Source organism: Aedes albopictus, chromosome 1 (assembly GCF_035046485.1).
Source record: "Aedes albopictus strain Foshan chromosome 1, AalbF5, whole genome shotgun sequence".
Taxonomy (NCBI): domain Eukaryota; kingdom Metazoa; phylum Arthropoda; class Insecta; order Diptera; family Culicidae; genus Aedes; species Aedes albopictus.
The window spans coordinates 116,647,245-116,670,054 of record NC_085136.1 but is presented as its reverse complement, the minus strand read 5'-3'; the positions used below and the strand labels follow the sequence as shown (position 1 = coordinate 116,670,054).

Genomic DNA, 22,810 nt, shown 5'->3' with positions numbered 1-22,810 from the left:
CCTTCAATATCGACTCATGGAGGTTTTACTGTATTTTGAAACCTACGTGCTACCATACTACACGCGTCCTCTCTGATTCATGTAAAGGATTGTGAGTGATATCGATTTCAACTTGATAGACGATAAAAAATCTAGATTTTTTTCATAATCCGTCTATAAAACTCCGCACTAAATGTTTGGCGTAGCAGACATAAAAGCGGAATATACAAAAAAAATAATTTACTTTACCACATTATTCATTCCGATGAAGGGTTTGCTGGTGATGAAGTCAATCCTGTATGATAATTTGCGAATAACAAATAATAGAATGACTGACACTAAGTTATGATGATGCTCACCTGCGGTTCAAGATTTGTGCTGACTGTTATGATTTTACTTGCCCATTTTTCATGCGCCATTGACCTAGATGAAATAGTATATCATGATCAATCCAATTTACGAGATTATTTTTAGATCCACATGAATATCAATATGGCTGACAATTAATTGTTTGAACACCCGTTACAGGCTTGTGCACCATCACCATCTTGACACAAAAAAGCCGCAACAATAACAATTCCCTGCTTCCACCATCAACGCTACAGCCGACCTTCTTTATGTTGCTAACAAACACATTCGAGACGAACTCCTTGATGCGGTGGCAGCTCCCACCTCCCCCTGCTTTCTTTGCAAATCTCCTGAGCAGCCGAACGCATATTAACAGTCGTTCGGACGCAGAGCTATGTTACTCACTGCTGGATGACTGTCATCTGAAAAAGCCAGGATGAAGGTCAATTGGTTAAGTAGTATTGCATGATACAACAAACACAGCACGCCATATGTATGCGAAGCGTAGCACAAAAAATCGCTTGGTGTTTGATCGTGTGGTTCGAAAAGGAGAGACGGTTGCTGCTGTTGGATGTGGCTGCCTCTCCTTTGAACGAGGGTTGGCTTGAGTGGATTTGGCGTGATTCGATTCTGTTTTGATGGACTGCGTTTGTCTTATGAAGTGATGGTTAAAGCGGGTGGCCATCCTGAAACTGCACAAGCCTGCCAGTAGTTACTTCTCCAGTATCGCCAGATCAGCTACACTCACACAAGGAACCAATGAGATAGCTGCTTGGAACTAATAGGCATCTTCAGTGTGTGAGTGTTGGTGATCTTCTATTTTTAGGCGAGAATGGTGCCTGCTACGATAGGTTGCAGGTCAATGTGGGGTAGGGGAAGGAAGTGATGATTACAATCGCTTGCCCACTTCAGTTGCCATTGGGTCCACTGCGCCTGCAGAAGGTCTTGCGGATATCAGAGTGATGTTGGCGTTGTCCATTTTTGTCTCAGGGTTCACGCATTGTTGCGGGGATGCCAGTGATTCTGAAAATTCTACTGCGTTTTATTGATGAATTGTAACTCCTAACGCAGGGTGGCCACCGAACCGGGAAAAACGGGAAAACCGGGAAAAAGACGGGAATTCGGAACGACCGGGAAAAAAGCGGGAAAATGCCGGGAATTTGGAATGATTACCGGGAAAATTGTTGTTAAGAGTAACTTGATGTGCATATTTGAATGCTGCACCTCATCGAAAATCTGCAAAATCAAAGCCAAACCAAAATACTCCTGGGATACTTCTACGAAATCTCAAGGAATTCGCCTGTGCAATCACTTGGAATTTCCTTGAAACAGAACTTGGGATTCTTCAAGAAGTTTCTTCTAGAATTCTTCTAGGTCAAGCGGTACATAGCTTGATTATCTCTTGGAATTCGATGAGATTTTTTCGAGGAAAGAGTTTCTTACATCTGAAATTTTTTCAAAAGTTTCTTTTTGGAAAAACCCGTGTCCTTTCTCAAATTGATTCTAGTTTTTTTTTCAGGGAATCTTTCCGAAATTTCATCAGGAATCTTAATAGATAAGAAAATCATAACCACTAAACTGGGTTATTATCAAGACAACCTATTGCAATTTATTCAAGAGTTTCTTTTAAGATTCATCAAGATTTTCCTTCCGCAATTATAACAGGCGTTGCTGCAATCTTCAAAATTTCCTACGGGAAGTCTTCCCAGATTATTTTTTTTTATCAGAAAATTTTTCCTTTTCTTCCTGGAGCTTCCTGTGGAGTTTCCCTAGTATTTTCTTCTGGAATGCCTCCGAAAGCTTTTTTTAGAAATCAATCGGGAGCTCTTTCTGGAATTCTTTACAGAGTTTCTTCTGGTATTTCTCCAGGATATCATTCTGTTACTCATCCATCTCCACGAGTTCTTTGCACGATTTCTGCAGGAGTGCCTTCTGAAACTTGGATTTTGAAAACTTCCAAGAGATTTTGCTGAATTTTATCTTTATTTTATATTTGCTTTTGGAATTTCTCCAGTGTTTCTTACTGCGTTTCCATCAAGAGTTCTTCTTGGGCACCCTCCAGGAGTTTGTTAAAAGAAACCTGCAGGAGTTGCTTATGAAAGTTACTTTTGGAGTTGCTCCAGGAGTTGCTTTTGGGCATCCTTCAGAAGCTCCCTCTGCAAATCACCAAGGAGTTTCTTCTGGATGATCTCCCAAAATTTCTTACAAAAACTTTACGATAGCTATTTCTGGAAATACTCCAGAATCCTGAAAATCAAACTACTGCGGGAGTTTTTTAATCGAGAACTCTTCCAAGAGTTCCTTGGGAAACCTTCTAGACATGTGGGAGATTCTTTTGGGAATTCTTCAGGAGTTTCAGGAGAAATCCTTAGATCGAATTCATGATCCCAGACCAAAAGTTCTATTCCCTAATTGTCAACAGACTAAAATCCTAAATTCCCTAAAGGAACCTCTTCCAGAATACATCCATTAACCCTCGAGCGATCGCGCTGTTGTGTTTTCTACAACACGTTGAAAAAATCTCGCTTTTTGTGTTCAGTATTAGCGTGATGCTGGCGGTGGTGGCCAACCGCGCTAGTTATGGACGGTTAAGGAATCTAGAGGAATCCACAAAAGATATACAAGGTGTAATCGCTAACAGAATTTACTGAAGAAATCCAAGATAGTATTTTTTGAGTAATCGAAAGATGAAATCTCGGACAAAACTTTGTAAGAATCTCCAGATGTAAGTTTTTGGGGGAATACTCAGTTGGACATCCTGGAGGAATCCCCGGAAACAACACCAATGAAGTTGCGTTAGGGCACCTACGCTAACGAATAAAATAAAAAAAAATAGTTCGAATATCCTCCATGTCCCGGATAATCGAGTGCGACCTTTGCTGATTTTATATGCACATCTTACCTATTATAGATCTGTCATAGTTAGCTACCACTTCTACACTTGTTTTTTTTTTAAGTACAAGAAAATAAGTAAAATAATGAGTGAGTGAAAGCTTGAATTATGCACTATTTGGAGCTGAATGAAAATATGTTGTAAGTAATTGTGTAGCATACGCCTTTTATGTCATCATTGGTAGTTACTTCCATTTTTTCCTTAGATGCATTACGTCAAGAATAATATTGAACTATAAATATCTAGTACATAGTATTCACAGGATTGCAAGTGCATTTTACATGGTACTTATCATCCATATGATACGAAAATTGGGCGTTACGTACTAAAAATGTGTATTTTAAAAACCGGGAAAATTTCAAAAATCGTACCGGGAAAACCGGGAAAAAGACGGGAATTTCAAAACTGATATTTAGTGGCCACCCTGCTAACGGTATGTTCTAATGAAATTAACCCTTTAAGACGCGCGCTGTTGTAAAGTACAACACTACCAAAAAACCTCGCTCGTCGTATACAGCGCGAGCGCGGTGCCATATCTGATATATTTTTTAAGCAATTCCTAAATAATTTGATATTATGGTGGGGGCTGGCTCACCGAATCTTCCGGTCCGCTTTAGTGCTTTATGCATCATTGTGGCCAGGCGTTGTTCTAGTTTTTCCAACTGTATTGTAAAGCATGAGCGGTGATCCTTGGCATTCTTGTGTAAATTGGGGTACTCGAAATGTTGATCGATCACCGATTATTGCTGGCAGATGCAGTGGAAAGTTTGTCTTAATACGTATCAATCGTCTCTGACAAACGAGAAAAACTGACCTCACTGATTACCTGTCTCTGAGCCAAATTTGGTATAGAGTCTTCAGTCTCCGATTAATCGCTTCATATTTGATGGAGGTTTTTAATCCAATGGGTTACATAGCCGCTATCAGAATGAAGAGAGTAATGTTCCGCGAAATATATCACAAATCAAAAGAGGTACGGTACATTACGTGGAGCGGATATACTGAATTGGGTACCAGACCAAGTCCCTGCTGGGTGGCGCTAAATAGGTGAGCCATAGACAATAGAATCGTCAATGTCGTAGGGCATAGTATGTGACTATTGTCGAAACAACACTATTTTTGGTCATTGTCCAACCAAAATCATAACCGGCGTTCACTTACACTAAGCGCTAACTATGTTAGGGTCAAGATTAGGATGAAATCATTGGTAAAATATAATAAAACTTTTTAGTTTGTGTAGTTAGTTGAACTAGAGTTAACTTTTCATTGAGACTTTTTCTGTAGGTTTATTCTGGATTACAATACATTAGCTGTCCTTTAACTGAATTATTTTATAACAGTAAACAACATTATTCCTTCTTGATAAAGATGTATGAACAAAAGCATTTCAATGTGGACATAGAATTGCCAAACTATACATCTGATCAGATATTTTTCCGGTATTAAATTTGGGGTGGAGAGTTAAACGCTTACGGTTTTTCAATGTCAGACAAACATCACATGAACACAGCTACCAATGAACCAAACCTCTCTACTGTTTTCTCATTTTGCCGCTTCCTATCCTCAATTGAACTAATCTGACACTAGTTAGGACTGTCTGTGAAAGATCCGGGTTTCTAATTCTGTGTAGGACTTGTTAAAACGGGATGCCTGATATGTACTGCGGACAAATGGGCTGGAAGTACTGAGCAATCACAATTACTGTCGTACTAATCATATTAAATGCATGCTTTTCTACTTACATCCCGAACGTCGCCAACCGGCAAAGAGGACATGACGAAAAAACGCGAGATGGCCCCAACAAAAACTAGAAAGGCGATGAAAATGGTCACCGATGCAACGATATGGAAACAAAATAGATGAGAAATTATCGACCAAATCAAAATCTATGAACATATCGCTAATGTTCTTTATCATTCTTTCTTTTTCTCGTTTCAGCAACAAAATCGAAACCTCTCTACTATCTCTTCATTTCTGCCTCTTCCCATCCTTTTCCCACATCTTCGTATATCCTCTACCCCATCTATTTAATGTATCTGACACTTGTTGGGACTGGTAACGCCAGCGCCTGCCTGTGGAAGATCCCGGTGTGCTAATTCGGTGTAGGACATGTTAACGGGGGAGGCTTTGTAGGTCCACATCTGCCTACAAGCAGATGGGCTGACAGTTGTCGGCCTGGGTGTGGACTGAGCAATTACAATTACAATTACAATCCTAAATAATTTGATATTATGTCTGAAAGAATATTCAACCCTCTCTTTTTTCATAGCTGCTTATATGTGCTTCACATGTTTTTCACTCGAGAGAAATCGTTTTCGGTTGATATGATTTTTTTTTCTTTTTTATTTAGGAATTTTCTGCCGTATGCAGGCTCATCCCGATCGGTGGATATGATGCAATAGATTTTATAATGTGATTGACAACTTCTTATTATATTCCAATTGTCAATTACTAGTTTCAAGAGTTGTCAAGAGTTGTCAACAACCAATTAAAAACTATTGATTTACAATATATTGTCTTTTGATCGCGTAAATAGTTCATCTGTAACAATATTTGTTCAAATATTCAAGTAAAATCATTGTTTTGACGTAAAGTATTCGTTAACAAATATTGGGATAAAAAATACGGATTTCCGGAATACTTTTGGAACACGGTGAGATACGTACAGTATCTAGCCATGTAAAAAATTTCAAGTCAATTGGTTTGGAATTGACTGAGTCATAGCGAAGAATGCCCAAAATATCGACCACTGCCCAAGTGGCTCGCTACCCTATTCAAGAAAGCGTGCTCAGGAACTGCTCGGGAGATTTTGCTTCCGCTAGAATTGAATTGAAAGTTTTTTTTATGAGAACATAGTGAAATTTCCCTGGTTGTATGACTTTTGCCAGAAAGCCACATGCCAGAATTAACCGTTTCCCAGAAAACCATTTCCTAGAAAGGACATTTCCCAGAAAATGATGTATTTATCAATATAAATTAAATTTATTATTTTTTATTAGCCTTGGTATTGACACAACCGAATTGTGTTGAAAGATTGTTAGTACAGTTTCTAATGCACGTTGGTTTCAAAAATAGTCATGACAATGACTGAAAATCATTATTATATTTTTATTTTCAACCAGCAGTGACCTCACGTGCAAAATTGGTTAAAGCTTTGTTTTTCATTTTTATTTAGTCTTTGACAGTACCAGCTTCGAAGTACAAAAAATTGCTGGGGTAAAACAGCTAACAAAATAATCAGAGAATTCACCTTCTTTTAAGCAGAGGTTATTGTTTAGGAGATCGCTAAGCGTTAGAAACAACTTTTTGATATTTCCCGAGCAGAAGAGAATAACAACCGCATAACAAAATGCGTGATTTTGGAAAAATAACTGAACAATGAAAACAGTTATTTTGATGTTATTACCATAACATATTAAGTTATAAACCTGCCTGTCATAAGCGGCAAAATAACAAATATCATAACAAAAATATGATCCTGAAAGATCAATTTAATAACATATTTTGTTAGTTCAACAACAACTTGATAACAACGAATTTGGAAATTTTTTTTAATAGCAAACTGTGATATTGAAATGTAATGACATTTTTAAACAAATATTTGTTCAGTCTCAATAATACAATAATAACTATATTTGCTCCATAACACAACATATTATTGAAATGTGGTTTAATGGGTGTATATCAATAGCTTGATCATAACAAAATAAGATTGACCAACAAAACATGTTATGGCAAAGTAATGCCTCGATAAGTTTATAATAACAAAACGAGATATAAAAACAGGTTATGTGATTTTGTAGTTATTAATTTGATATTCTCCTCTGCTCGGGTTTGGTGTCAGTAGATACGAAGGCCAAATCTAGGGCCAAATAATCATCAAACCTCTATTACACAGCTTGTAATGTCAACTACATTTGAGATTTTATTTTTCTTTTTAAGGTTGTTCTGTCCAGTAACATTGTTGTTTAGCGATCGAACAGCTAAAACCTCCATTGGACATATTTGCTTCTAGAGATGAACCAGCCTAGGGCTGAAAATCTCTTTAATAAAGACAAAAAAAAAATATTTGCTTCTTTTCTGCTGTTCTTTCTGGATTTTGGTGGGACGAACAAACTGTAGGTAGGGGATTTGCCCTTCTTTTCATTTTCGAGTAGACAGCCTGATTCCGGTGAGACGATTGGCTGCCACCGCCGCTGGGAAATAGTAGTTTACGCAACAAGGTGCAGAATGAAGATTTTTACAGCACGAGTCGTACATTTATCCAACGAGGCTTGCCGAGTTGGATAATTACGACGAGTGCTGTAAAAATCGAGTTCTGCACCGAGTTGCGTACAACGTTTTTTTGCAATTTCATAAATTACCGCTTGAGGATAGTTTTTAACAAAACTTTTCCATCTAACTGCACACTGATGTTCATAGCCTTGTTTAAGAAAATCATAGCAGGTTTTACTGTGTAGTTGTCACAATTTTTCAAAACTGCGTCCAGAAAGCATCAAGAAGTTGATCAAAACTGAAACCAGTGCTGTAATGGTTCATTACGCAACACAAATCAGTGCTTTAAGGTGAAACGGGACGCCGTGTTATTTTTCCTATCTTGCCTCTCTTTCTAACAATTTGCCTCGCGATTTTGTAGATGGTAATCTCGAGTTCTATCGCACTGAAGATGCTGAAAAACAATCAGCATATGCGCTGCAAGTGAGCATACACAGTGATAGGTATTTGTTGCAAAATATGAAGTAGAATCTGAGATTACCATCTTAGTAGCAACAGAGCAATGGCGGATATTTCCCCGACCGTCCCGTCCGCCCTTAATGAACCATTACAACACTGTTTATTTGGTGTGGGAAAGTAGGCCTTTTCCTGTCAGATTTGCGTAAGGTAAAACAGCCTATTACGATGAGAAATTGCAAAAAATATATAACAACGCGTATTGCTCCACTAACTGCTTTGGTAAGTACAGTAGATAATGTAACACTACTTAACGTAGTGGCAAAATCTATTATCACAAATGTAGACCTGAAGCTATGGTCTCCGGAGTAGTGTTGTTGATCTGGAACATCTCAAAACTGTCATAAAATGACTCATGATATGCCAGGAGGATTACAGATTACAGTCTAAAGTTCATTGTGAGACTAACTACTGTTACTATCAAGAGCTTTTTCAGGATAGTTTGGACGACTCGCAATGTCCCAAAGGTTCATAATAATATATAGTAGATTTCAGATTGGTCCAATCCCCGTGATTGATTATAAAACGTTACTCAGCATATCAGATATAGCTGAGGTTACGAGTGTAGACCTGAAGTTCTGAACTCATAGATAGTTTGGCTGACCTGGAACATTCCCTTAGTGTTTCTAAATGACATTTGAAATTTCAAGATCTTAACGGATCTTTGCAGATTTTGTTTTGCTATTATTTATGGTGAAAATACATAAAGTTTTTCTTGTACATTTGAAGGACTTCATTGTAGAACAGTTTGGACGAACCTGAATGTCCCAAAGGTGTATAATAAAGAAGTAGACTTCAGATTGGTTCAATAACCACGGATAAATATGCAACGTTACTCAGTATAGCAGGTATAGCTGTTGTTACGAGTGTTGACCTGAAGTCCTTAACTTTAAGGTAGTTTGGCTGACCTCTGGAATACCCTTGTAGTGTCTCTAAATTAGATTTCAGATTTCAATAGCTTCGCGGACCCCATCAGATTATACAATACTATTATCTATGGTGAAAACACATAAAGTTATTCTTTTAGACTTCATTATAGAACAGTTTGGATGACCTAGATGTCCCAAAGGCACCACAATGTTTGATTTGCACGGCGAACAAGAGCCACACGACGGGCGGGCCTAAATGCCCAGGCACGCGAGGAGATCGAAGTGCTGCAAAACGATAATGCAGGTTACACAACTAAACCTGAACCACTGTTAAGCTGCACAGCAATTGGTGTGGCAGTCAGTCTCGGAATCAAGTACAGACATTGCCCTGTTAGCTGACCCCTACCGCATCCCACCCGATACCGGGAATCGGGTAGCGGATAAGGCTAAGCTAGCGGCGATTTGTACAACCGACCGTTTCCCGATCCAGGAAATAATTTCCAGGTCGCACGAGGGCTTAGCAATAGCGAAGACCAATGGGATGTATTACTGTAGTTGTTATACTCCACCCATGTGGCCGATGGACCAGTTTTCAGCAATGCTGGATGCGTTAACAAACACGCTATTAGGGTTGAGTCCCGGCACACCGCTTCGGATCGTGCTTAACACGCGTCACTCGAAAACTCCGAATGCTTGCAAGTCCTTCTCGAGCATGGTCCATGTCTCGTATCCGTAGGAGACCACCGGTCTTATCAGCGTCTTGTACATGGTGCACTTGATGCGTGGGTGAATCTTTTTAGACCAGCTTCTTCTGGAGCCCATACTTAGTAGACACGACATCCACTGATGGAACGGTATCTCACGGCTAGCATTGTTGTCAGCCGTCAGTAAGGATCTAAGGTAGACGACTTCCTCAACCACCTCGAAGGTATCCCCGTCTTTCGTCGCATTACTACCTAGACGAACCCGGTCGTTTTGGGTTCCGCCTACCAGCATGTACTTTGTTTTGGATGCATTCACCAACAGTCCGACCTTTGCTGCTTCGCGTTTCAGGCGGGTGTACCTACAGTTCTGCTACCGTTCAAAATGTTCTGGCGATAATGTCCATGTCATCCGCAAAGCACAACAAATTGGCCGGATTTTTTGAAAATCCTTCCCCGACTGTTGAACCCGGTTCGTCGCATCACACCACCAAGAGCGATGTTGAAGAGTAGGCATGAGAGTCCTGTCCTTGTCGCAGTCCCCGGCGAGATTTGAATGAATTGGATAGTTCACCCGAAACCCTTACGCAGTTTTGCATACCGTCCATCGTTGCTTGAAATAGTCTAGTCAACTTCCCAGAAAAGCCGTTTTCGTCCATTATTCTCCATAGCTCTGCGCGGTCGATACTGTCGTATGCCACTTTGAAGTCGATGAACAGGTGATGCGTTGGGACCTGATTGTCACAACATTTCTGGAGGATTTGCCGTAGGGTGAAGATCTGGTCCGTTGTCTACCGGCCGTCGACGAAGCTGGCTTGATAACTTCCCACGAACTCATTCGTTTTAGATGACAGACGTCGGAAGATGATCTGGGATAGCACTTTGTAGCCAGCATTCAAAATAGTGAACGCTCTGATGTTCTCCAGAAGGCTGTGTAGGGGTGTAAGAAAAAAAAATCATATTTTAAAGTACTATTCACTTCAAAACCACCTCTCTCCATCCTTTCCCTTACTCACTGCTATTTTAACGAACCTCAACCAATGTTTTATTGATTCATTAGAAAACAAATCAAATTAGAAAATGTTCCGATTTTGTTCAAATGATACCACAGACTGACAAAATCGGGTAATCACTTCACATTAGATTTTCTATTTGCCACTATGTTTTCTTAAGCGTGAACTGATTCAATGAAAAATGAGGAGGATCACACCAATCGATGATCACACTAGTCAATGATACCCCAATTTATGTTGTTTGAGATTCCACCTGAAAAGACAGTCCAAAAGAAAGCCCTTTTACTCATCTGATTTGCCATTGTGAAGTATTCCTTTTCAGTCTCAGTCAGTGATGTAATCTTCTCCGCCTTCAATCATCAATTGGCCATCGCTCATCTCAATCGAATAAAATTTCAATTTTCAACGCTTTTACTCCTATACAATGGAGATCGACAAACCACCAACGCCGCCCCAGGAGAGGGCGGCCCGGCAGAACTCAGACCTTGTTTGATTTGCAGATTTCGCATCGGTCGGGAAAACCGCAATCTTGCCAGTCAGTGATGGACCGTAAAAACGGCACGTTCCCACAGCCATTATCGGTTCTGGCCGGGCCATGCGCCGCTTCGCGGTTGGATCAAGACCGCGTGCGCGCGCGCGCCAATAGTGACCCTATCTACAACACTGTCTGCGGCTCTGTGGCATGTGATGTGAATTCGTTGTGGGTTTCTTTCTACTTAGGCAAAAGTCGCACCGCCGCCGGGGCTGCCATTGGTCACTGATGATAGTAATTTTAGTGAGAGAAAAAGCAACATTTTTACATCGTTTCAAATTGATTACGTTTCTGGGTTCGCGGTGGGTCAGCCAGCAGTACGAAGGAGAAATGGTGCATTTCGTACTCTTTGGCGGCTCGGTTGGTCTTTGATCTCCCGAGCGTGGGTTCCGACCGAACCTTTTGCGTTTATTTAAATTTGATCCGATTTTTCGCTTATTTATTGCCGCTGTGGTTGATTTGGAGTAGATTTCAACTCTTATTTTCCATTTTCTGTGTGTTTGCTTCCCAGGTGCATTCGACGATCCGGATGTGACGCACGTCGAGGGTGAGGTAGACCCAGTTCGCGATCTGTCCATCATTGCCGAGGAGCTGCGTTTGAAGGATGAGGAGAAGTTGTTGATCAACTTGGATAAGGTGGAGAAGCTGGTGACCCGCGGCGGAGACAAGAAAATCAAGCCCGAATATGTGAGTAGTAATTTCCATTCAAATGATTTAAAAAGCCATACAACGGTGGTGACTCAACCATTTGTATTGTTACCACCAGCATGCCCAAAAAATCAATTAGAAAATGAAAGTGCCCTTCCCTTGTTGGCGCGAAGCTCGTTCTATTAGGTCAATTAAACGCCTCTTATGTCGGTTGTCATAACCAGCAAGCAGCAAAAGAAAGGTAAAACTCATTCAATAAATCACGCGGACCGCGTGGTGCTGCTGATGCAGCAAACAATCCTTTGATAATGCTCAAGAAGCGGCATGAATGGAAACAGATAGATATCGATGTAGGAACACCTAGCTCGTGTCTGTCTAACACGTTGCTGTTGGTTCCTTTCGTTTCGTTTCCGAACAACAACAAAAACGGCGTGCGGAAGGGATGCCAAATCTGACTTCAGATCATAATTTTGAAAACATGTATTCTTGTGAATTTTAAGTTACATGAGCCATAGATTGGAACGATATGCGGAGGTTTTGTGCAACTGTCCGTGATTCACGACACAAAACTGCGCCAGTGTTCGCCATGACGCCATGTACAATAGGCCTGTCCACCTTTTCAAAAATGTCCTCTGATTCTCAAGTCCACCCTCATATTTTGATTGGCATCCTAAAAGAAGTAACTGGTCAAAATTTCAGCCAAATCCATTGAAATTAAGAGGTGCATCAAATCGATTTTGTGTTTTTCGACTATTTTTGAACTTCAAAAAATCATAACTACACTAAAACTTGTCAAAATTTCTTTCTTTCGGTACAAATTGAAAGCTATACTTGTTTGCTACAAGTTCTCCAAACAACGTTTGCCAATAAAATTGTAGGAAAAATGTGTAATTCACATTTGTAATCAGAAAAACCTTAAAAAGTTGATTTTTGATAGATTTCGTTCTGGAACACCCTAATATACGTAATAAGTTGAATTTTTCAAAACGGCATCATATTCTCCAATGTTTTTTGGTTATTTTCTTCTTTGACACCAATGCTGTAGGAGTTGAGCAAAAATTGCTAAAATTCGTGGAAGCCAAATGTGGCCTAAAAACTAGCTTTTCGGGTGCAATCATGCTTTGGCGCGCAAAAAGTGGCATCGCGTCAGCACACAGTGTTCGAAATCGATGATTTTGCGATCAAAATTAAATAACTTTTTTTAGGTTGGTTCTAGAGAATTGGCGTGTTCTACAAAGTTTTTCTGCATGCTAAAAGGCGTCTTTTGATAAAATGTAATAAATGATTAATCCCCCTAGAAGTGAGATAAAAATTTTATTTTCTTCGAAAAATTTTTTTAGAGGTTTGACGTCTTCGGCAAAGTTGTAGCCCATGATAAGAGAACAAAAATTGTAGAACATGTCAAAGCTCCATCTCTTACGGTTTTCGAGATATGGAGCGTTTTGTGCGAAGTACCCCTAAAACTAGTTTTTTCAGTGTAGCTTCAACAGATAAAATCCTACAGTTTTGTGACCTTCTACAAACTTGTTCAGGACGTCAAAATACACATTTCTTCCAAAGATATCAAGTCATTATATCTTAAAACAAACAAGTTATAGGCAAATTTATCATATTTTAAGGTGTACTTTCACCTTAAGTAACTATTTCCGGCGCAAAATGGCGCAGATGGCTCAGTCGGTAGTTGAAAGATTAGACTTTTTACTACCACTTGGGGGTGGAAACCCTCGTGGGCAATAGTGGGAAAGGTGGTTTAAGTACATGACAAAAACTAATTATTTTGCCTGTAATACAAGATAAATAAATTAAAAAAAAAAATAAGAAGCCCACAGTAATTTTTACTGCACTGTGTTTCTTCCGGCAATATTTTACAACTTTTTTACAAAAACCAGTGAGTATTTGTCACTAAATATTAAAACATAAGGACAAAATATTGTTCCCGAGAGTTATAACTAAAGCTAGTTCTAAATAAAAGTATTGAATTTCTTCAAACTTATGACAACGTATCTATGCCCAAACGAATGACTACCTACCCTCTACCCATTAGTCATACAATTGAATGGCTACGGTGGTTAGAATATCAAATGCGTTTTGATAAATACCTTTGCAGTTCTTATTAAGGTAGTTGTGATTTTACATTCTTCAATAAATATTTTGACGATTTTCTGGTGAAAATAAAGTAGATCTTTTTATATCAAATGATCAATTTGATAAAAAAAAATATTTTCAACTCGATTTTTGTGAAAAGTGCTGTAAAAATATGAAAAATACTTCAATCAACTCATGATGCAGACGATGGGACATCAAAACATGTAATTGGTTAACGTCAAGAGATTTAAAATAATATTTGAAATAAAAAAACCATCGCATTATTTCTCACACCCTGTATTTTATTGACTTATATCTGATATATTTCAATTGCTTCCCAGGTGTAAGTCAAACTCGTGGATTACCGAAAAAGCATAAATACAAATATAAATATAAATAGATGAAAAAAAATCTACTCTGTGTTTTGTTGCACATCTTGAACTGTTTAATATTTCCTTCTTCCTATTTCTAGCGCTACATAACTTGAATATTGCCCCAAAAAAACTTCAAATAGGTAATTTTAAAGTAACTTTATCAGAAATTGCCTGATCATCAGATAGTAAACAAAATGAATTCAAAAGCATGAATAAAATATTCTGTTAGGTAAAAACAATGCTAAAAAACGACACGAATGCACCTTTGGCGTAAAGTGTCGCTAATTTAAGTACATAAATAAATAAATCATGCTCAAAAATGTTGTAAAATATTGCTGGAAAGTACGCAATGCAGTAAAAATTACTGCGGGATCCTAAATTATTAATTTTTTATTTATTTTTCTTGTATTACAGGCAAAATAATAAGTTTTTGTCATGTATTTAAACCACCTTTCCCACTATTGCCCACGAGGGTTTCCACCCCCAAGTGGTAGTAAAAAGTCTAATCTTTCAACTACCGACTGAGCCATCTGCGCCATTTTGCGCCGGAAATAGTTACTTAAGGTGAAAGTACACCTTAAAATATGATGAATTTGCCTATAACTTGTTTGTTTTAAGATATAATGACTTGATATCTTTGGAAGAAATGTGTATTTTGACGTCCTGAACAAGTTTGCAGAAGGTCACAAAACTGTAGGATTTTATCTGTTGAAGCTACACTGAAAAAACTAGTTTTAGGGGTACTTCGCACAAAACGCTCCATATCTCGAAAACCGTAAGAGATGGAGCTTTGACATGTTCTACGATTTTTGTTCTCTTATCATGGGCTACAACTTTGCCGAAAACGTCAAACCTCTAAAAAAATATTTCGAAAAAATAAAATTTTTATCTCACTTCTAGGGGGATTAATCATTTATTACATTTTATCAAAAGACGCCTTTTAACATGCAGAAAAACTTTGTAGAACACGCCAAACCTCTAGAACTAACCTTAAAAAAGTTATTTAATTTTGATCCTAAAATCATCGATTTCGAACACTGTGGCAGCACTGATATGATAGCCAACACCTGTGACCACGCTTGTTTGTTATCACTCGTGGTAGGAGGTAGTCAAGGCAAACTACAAGGAAGCAAAGCTACTAAATACGCTCAGTACAATTTCGCGCCACAGCGTGATTGCCTCCAAAAAGCTAGTAACTAACCCTCTAGGGCACTTGGAGAAATACTACGGGCAATTGAATTAAAAACATCGTTTTCCCATAGTAATTCCCATACAAACTTTGAAGGGCTTGTGCAGTCTCAATTTTCAACCAAATGAGCTCAAATTTTGGGAGAAGGCATAGAATCTGGTCACGAATCGAATAAGCGGTGTGGAGCAAAAACGATTTCTTGAACCACGCTACTGACCACCATAGGCGAAACTACCGTGGGTGCCGGGGTTGCCAGGCACCCCCTAGAATTTTTATACATTGCTGTCAAATATGGGGCGATGAATGATGAATGCACAGAGAAACAGACGTTACACTTAGAACAAATTTAATGAAAAAACATCGTCACCAAAACGTAATCGCCCAATGCTAAATGTAGGGGAGACTGGGGAGACTTGATCCCTTTTTCTTAATTTACCTGAACTTTAAGAAAAAACACAAAACTAGATCCGATTTCCGTACAAAATGGCAGGTAAACATCTATTGCAAGTTAATGCACAACAGAAGGCCTTTAAATTATTGTTAAAGTTTTCAAAACTGTGTTTTTATGGAGGCATGTCTTATGATGTATTTTTCAAAAATGGGCGACACTTGATCCCCCTTTGAGCACATGGTTTATTTAAAGGGAAAATAATTCCAGAGTCTATTCATTTTCTTTTCGAGTTTTCTTGTGTTTTCGATGAATATGGAGTGTTTGAAATTTTAAGATTTCCTTAAATTTTTAAGGATATGCCGTATTTTTAAAATGGGGAGACTTGATCCCCCTTTTCTTGGTTTGAAATAAAGTTATAATTATCTGACATATTTTATCGTTGAATAGACCAGAATTCCAAGTAAATAGAGGCTTCCGAATAGAATTTAATTTTTTTTTTCTTGTATAATGTGTGTGTAATCCTCGAGGGATCAAGTCTCCCCATGTCACTGTTGTGTATACTAAGCTGAATTAATTCAAATATGTTAACAACAGCCTGATTTGGATAAATAAGTTTGAAAGTATTTTATTTAAACTATGTGCTGTGAAATTTTGACACGATTTGGTTTAATTTTCACAAAGTTATTGAGATTTTTCGGAATCGCCTAAAAGATTTCTGAAGGACTGAAAACAAACAATCAGCCGTTAAAAAATAATGCAATGTATGTACTTGTAGTCAAAACATAGTCGTTTGTCCAGGAGTAGTTTTGGAAAAATTATGCTAGAAGAAAAATGTTATTGATTCCGAGCAAATATGGGGGGAACAAGTCTCCCCAGGGATCAAGTCTCCTCAGTCTCCCCTACTGTGCTTGGCCGGGCCGCCACTAGATGGCGGTAGTAAGCAAACGTCAAACAGGAGCAAAAACGATACCAGCGCTGCGAGTGGCCAATCGACCTACTACTGAATATTTGAATCAACCGTTAAAAAGGTGATCGATGTGAGTGTGACGTCTGTTTCTCTGTAATGAATGGATGAACTAATGCATATTTGTTTGTAGTGCAACCCCTAGCAAAAACCCATAGTTTCGCCCATGCTGACCCCCCCCCTATGTTTTGGTTAGCCATCTGCAATTTCAGTTCACTCATCTACGCCTCGATGAAACCAATCGTCTCCGCCATCAGCAGCTCTACTTCTTCCAGGGTCTCAACGGTTATCTAAAAGTCGACGTCATCCGCGAAACCGACGATCTTGACTACCCGGATAGTTCGAGTCTTAACACTACGTCGTACATAATGTTCCACAACGTTGGGCCGAGTATGAAGCCCTATGGCACACCTGCCGTGACTCTTACCGATCTCTGTCTCGTAGACCAAGACTCGATTCTGGAAGTAGCTTTTCAGAACCTTGCACAGATACTCAGGGATCCTCATGTTGTGCAGTGCTGTGGTTCCACAGCGGTCATAGCGGGAGTGTCGCTGTCTGTCCGAAGTGCCTCGACAAAAAGCTCCTTGTCGAACTGCTTCGTTTTCCACTTCCTTTCGCAGGTCCTCCGGGTGCTCGGCAGAGCGGAGATCCGCCGACCGACGCTGTAGTGGATGGGCTGATGGTCACTGTGCGTGTATTCTTCGCTTACTCTCCAGTTCATGTTGTTCATCAGCGACGGGCTGCAGAACGTCACATCAATAATAGATTCTCGTCCGTCCTTACGGAATGTACTCACAGAGCCTTCATTGCACACTTTTACATGCAGCTTCGCTAAGGCTTCCAGCAGACAATAACCCCTTGCGTTGGTCAGCCTACTTCCCCACTCCACCGCCCAAGCGTTGAAGTCCGCGCCGATAACAACCGGCGCACGTCCTATCAACTTATCAGTTAGTAGATCCAACATCCGATTGTATTGCTCAGGGGTCCACCTTGGGGGTGCATAGCAGCTGCACACAAAGACACCGTTGATCTTGGCGATAACAAAACCTTCATGATCGTTATCCACTACTTCTTGAATGGGTAACCCGCCTGTAACTTGGATTGCCGCTATCCTTGCTTTATCTGCCACCCAGTTACCGTTATTGATAGGAACTCGGTACGGCTCTGCAATTATTGCGACGTCGCACTTGGCTTCCGTTGTCGACTGCCACAACAGTTGCTGTGCTGCATCGCAATGATTGAGATTCGCTTGCGTTATCTCCATCATTGTCATTGTTGACCTGCCTTCGCCTTCTTGTACATCGGGCATTTGAAGCCACCCGTCGAATGATCGTTTCCGTCCTCCGGTTTGCAGAACATACACCTCGGTTGCTTCGTGCAGTCTCGAGCAACGTGACCACTTCCGCCGCATCTCCAGCACAATGTGGACCTGTCAGGGCCCTTGCAACTTCTCGCCTGGTGACCGAACTCTATACACCGGAAGCATCTCTCCATCTGCTTAGCAACTCGAGGAGTGGCTCTCAGAGTGCCCACCGCCCAACCAACTTTTATCTTGCCGATCTCCACCAGCTTGTTTGCAGCGTCAACCGATAAGCGAATCGCCGCCGTCTGGGTGCCTCCAAACGCTTTCCTTAACCGAATTTGCACCGGAACATCCAGCTTACACTGCTCGGTTAGGGCAAATCTCAGTTCCTCTCCTGTCGTGACCGCATCCAGATCCCTGCACTCGATCACCACCTCCTGTGAAAGAGCCCTGACATTTGCATCGCTGCCCAGGGATTTCGCGACGAGTTCCCGGTAATCCAGGCTCTTAACAGCTGGATCTTTCTTTAGCTCGAAGATCATCTCGCCTTTCTGCGTGCGCCGTGTCTTAACCACGTTCTCGCCCAACTCCTTAAGGTTCGGATCCTCCCTCACCTTCCTGAGAAGCGCAGCGTACGTTGTCTTGTCGCTCGCTTCGACAATGAGGGCATCACCTCTGATTTTCCTCCTAGATGGCCGAAGTTTCTCTTTCTTTTCCGGTTCCGTCTTCCTTTCTATTTTTTTCCTTTCGCTTTTTCTTCTTAACTCGTTGGCTTTCAACGGTGCGCCATCCACTGTCTCTTCCATCGTTTCTCTGATTGTCGACGCGCGACTGATCGTTCTTCTGCTTCTTCGGGGCTTCCTCGTCTCCAGGCGTGTCCCTACCTCTTTTCTCCGAGCGGTGACTCTTAGGCGTCTCCCAAGTTTCCGCCGTAGCTCTTCCTGCAGCTTCCGTTGCAGTCTTTTCGGCTGTTTTAGCTCTCAATCTGAGTGCCTTTTGCTCTCGTTCGGCAGCTATAACAGCAGATTTGATGTTCATCACCATCTGCTTAATTTTCAGGTGCACGTTGTGTCTGTCCTTCACAAACTCGTACAGTTACCTTCTTCCTCACCTCACCCAGACCCGACTCTTGAGCAGCACTGCTCTTCGGCGTCGGTGTGAACACTCGCTGGTTCGAAGACCCTAGCTCCTGTTGGTTTCCTTGGAGCTCGCTTCGGATTGTGCTACTGGTAGCGATCGCTGCGGTTTCCAGCGGTGTCACTGGTGATCTCTGCATCCTCTCGCTTCTTCGGAACGTGTTCGCGTCCTCCTCGACTTCGATATTCGTTAGATTCTCCATTTTGTTGGGTCCCCACTCCGGGCCACTATCTCCACTCGTTGTAGTAGTCGCTTATGATCCCTTGGTTATCTTTGCAAAGCAGGGAGGCCAAGCGAGGGTTGAACGCGTACCTTCATGGGGTACGTGTCCAGAGCCGGATTAGCGTAGGTCAGGAATGTTCCATCTGAGCCTACTAGACACCTTTGTAGGTGCGAGTATTGAACGTACCTGGAGGCCTGCCAAGGTTTTAACGGGACGGAGGCAAACGTACTGTTAGCCCGCTCGCCGTTTCAAGTAGGTGTCACCATTCCTTACTCAGGGAGCAGAACAGCACGAATGTCAGCCCATCGTCGCCATCCGATCCATAATCCGTAGTCCGTTGTCGTTTGCGTTTACCAGTATGCCATAATCAGGTTACTGGCATCGATCCTGATGTGCCGGTTGGCACTCCAGGTGTTTGGGCTAAGGTACTTTGGAAGCGGTTCCAGGTCGCTTGTACGAGGTTGCATGCAGATGTGTGGCTTTTTTATGGGGAACCAACAGAGCTCACTGTTGAGACCCCGCCACATCCTAGGCATCCTCTGCTTAAGCTGTCTGGAACCAGAAGCTCGGTCACTCCCCGAAGGAAGACCCAAAGGTGGTAATCCACACGGATGTGTGAACGGTTTTCGCTTAGGAAAGATTCCCAAGCTTCCACCCGACTCGCAGAAGGGGGGGTTCGTCAAGCCCCTGGACTCCTGTCCCTGCTGCCCCTTGTCTGTCTGTCTGTCTGTCTGTCTGTCTGTCTGTCTGTCTGTCTGTCTGTCTGTCTGTCTGTCTGTCTGTCTGTCTGTCTGTCTGTCTGTCTGTCTGTCTGTCTGTCTGTCTGTCTGTCTGTCTGTCTGTCTGTCTGTCTGTCTGTCTGTCTGTCTGTCTGTCTGTCTGTCTGTCTGTCTGTCTGTCTGTCTGTCTGTCTGTCTGTCTGTCTGTCTGTCTGTCTGTCTGTCTGTCTGACTGTCTGTCTGTCTGTCTGTCTGTCTGTCTGTCTGTCTGTCTGTCTGTCTGTCTGTCTGTCTGTCTGTCTGTCTGTCTGTCTGTCTGTCTGTTTTTTTTTTTTTTTTTTATTCTAGGAGTCCAAAAATCTTCTAAAGACGCTGTGTGGGATTCGAATGTGCGCCTACCCACTAAAAACACTCTCCTAGTTCACCTCCACCTTAAATTCCCCTCCGGTACCACCATGCAGTATTTCTTCGGAGGGGAGGCGTTTTGTGCCTTGTGCACCATCACCAATTTGTTATTCTTCGCTTTTGTTGTTATAGTTTCCTAAGCTCTTTCGCTACCTTCATGCTGAGCCATTTAGCTCTTGCTATTAATTTGTTTAATTTCTAGCGTTTCACCGATCAGCGTGCAACATGCGTCGTGCTGAGCCATTTAGCTCATGTTAGTGAATTTGTTATTTTCCTATTTTTGTCGCCATTCAGCGACACTTCAACTCCAGTCAGTGCACATTACAATTTGTTAATTTGTTAATTTGCAATTTGTTAATCTTCTACGTGTTTTCGCCATTAAGCGAATTACTTCGGCTCCTGTTAGTCCAAAACTATCAGTTCACCACGGTCGCTCGCTACTCGGATAGCCCCCGGCGGTGGACCCATCCTACTCCGACGAAGAGTTCCCCGGCGATGGAAGTTCTTCCGAACCGATCTTCCCGGGTCGGCGTCAAGGTCAGTCCTGAGATTCCGGTTGGAGACTGGCTTCCGGTTCAAAGGCGCCCCAACGACCGTTCTCCGGTGCTTTTCACGGCCTACTCTGTCTAGTCCCCGGCGGTGGACCTAGCCTACTCCGACGGAGAAAATCCCCGGCGACGGAAGTTCTCCCGAACGCACAATTCAATCACGACCGGCCAGGTGCCGAGGTCGACCCAGCGATTCCGGTTGGAGGTTGGCTTCCGGTTCACTGGCGCCCCGACGACCACAAACCAGTACTACGTCACGGTCTACTCGGTCTTGTCCCCGACGGTGGATCAAGCCTACTCCGATCGCGGTCAGAGATCCTCTGGTCTTCACGCCATTTCCTTTGCAGCTCGGACAGTATTCGCCTTACTACGCGGTCGACAGCGTTCCATTTCTCTTCTTCGCGGCACATTTCACGGACGACATTGTCAGCTGTCATACCAGGCAAATCCCTGCGCGCTTCGTCGAATCTGGGACATTCGAAGACGACGTGTTCTGGTGTCTCTTCTTCGTTTCCGCACTCTGGACAGAGAGGCGAAGGTGCGTGACCAAACCGATGCAGATATTTCCGAAAGCAGCCGTGCCCGGACAGGAACTGCGTCAGATGAAAGTTCACCTCTCCATGCTTCCTGTTCACCCACTCAGAGACATTCGGGATGAGCCGATGGGTCCACCTTCCATTTCCCGCATTGTCCCACTCTTGCTGCCACTTAGACAACGAATCCGTTCTAACGATGCTCCGCACGTTCCTTGTATTCCTTCGCTGATAGCATTCCACGTCCTCGGCCAGGGTAATGCAAATGGGCATCATCCCAGCGATAACGCATACTGCCTCCGATGAAATCGTACGATAGGCGCTTGCGACCCGCATGGCCATTAGTCGGAACACTCTGTTCAGCTTCCCTCGGTTACACTGTGTTTTCAGCGCTGCGGCCCAGGCCGGAACTGCATATCTCAAGGTTGAGGTTGCAACGCTAGCCAGAAGGCGTCTCTTGCTGCTCCTCAGTCCGCCGACGTTTGGCATAATCGTAGCAATCGCGTTGACAGCCTTCGACGCCCTTTCGCAGGCGTAATCGACGTGTGCGTTAAAATTTAAACGGTCGTCGACCATCACCCCCAGGTGCTTCAGCGCACGCTTCGACGCAATTTCGTATTCTCCGACGTTGATGTTTACTGATTGAACGGCTTTCCGGTTGCTCACTAGCACTACTTCCGTTTTATGATGAGCCAACTGTAGTTTAGCTCCCGTCATCCACGCTTCAACGGTGTCCAACGTTTCCGCCGTCAACATCTCGACCTCTTCTAGCGTCTCGCCGGTTACCGTAAGAACGACATCGTCCGCGAATCCAACGATTTCAACTCCACTGGGCAGCTGCAATGTTAGTACTCCATCGTACATCGCGTTCCAGAGCGTAGGACCTAGAATGGAACCTTGTGGCACCCCTGCCGTAATCGTGGTTGATTTTTGGCCCAACTCCGTTTCGTACACCAGCACTCTGTTCTGGAAGTAACTTTTCAGTATTCTGCACAAGTAACTAGGAACACGCATCCTGTGTAGTGCTACGGCGATAGCCTCCCAGCTAGCACTATTGAAAGCGTTTTTCACGTCGATTGTTACTACCGCGCAAAACCGTTTTCCTCTCCTCTTTTGCCTGGCTGCCTTCTCTGCACTATGCACGACTGTCCGGATTGCATCCACCGTTGAGATACCCTTTCGGAACCCGAATTGCTTCCTCGATAGACCATTCTCGCTCTCCGTT

General features: G+C 42.2%; 1 protein-coding gene across 1 annotated transcript in view; it reads left to right on the top strand.

Annotated features, from left to right (window-relative positions):
* LOC109402212 (obg-like ATPase 1) overlaps positions 1–22,810 on the top strand; it is a 106,715-nt gene that overhangs the window by 65,760 nt on the left and 18,145 nt on the right. Inside the window, exon 5 of the mRNA XM_019674844.3 lies at positions 11,578–11,753. Within this exon, the coding sequence (XP_019530389.1) occupies positions 11,578–11,753 (176 nt within the window). The remainder of the gene's footprint in view (positions 1–11,577; positions 11,754–22,810) is intronic.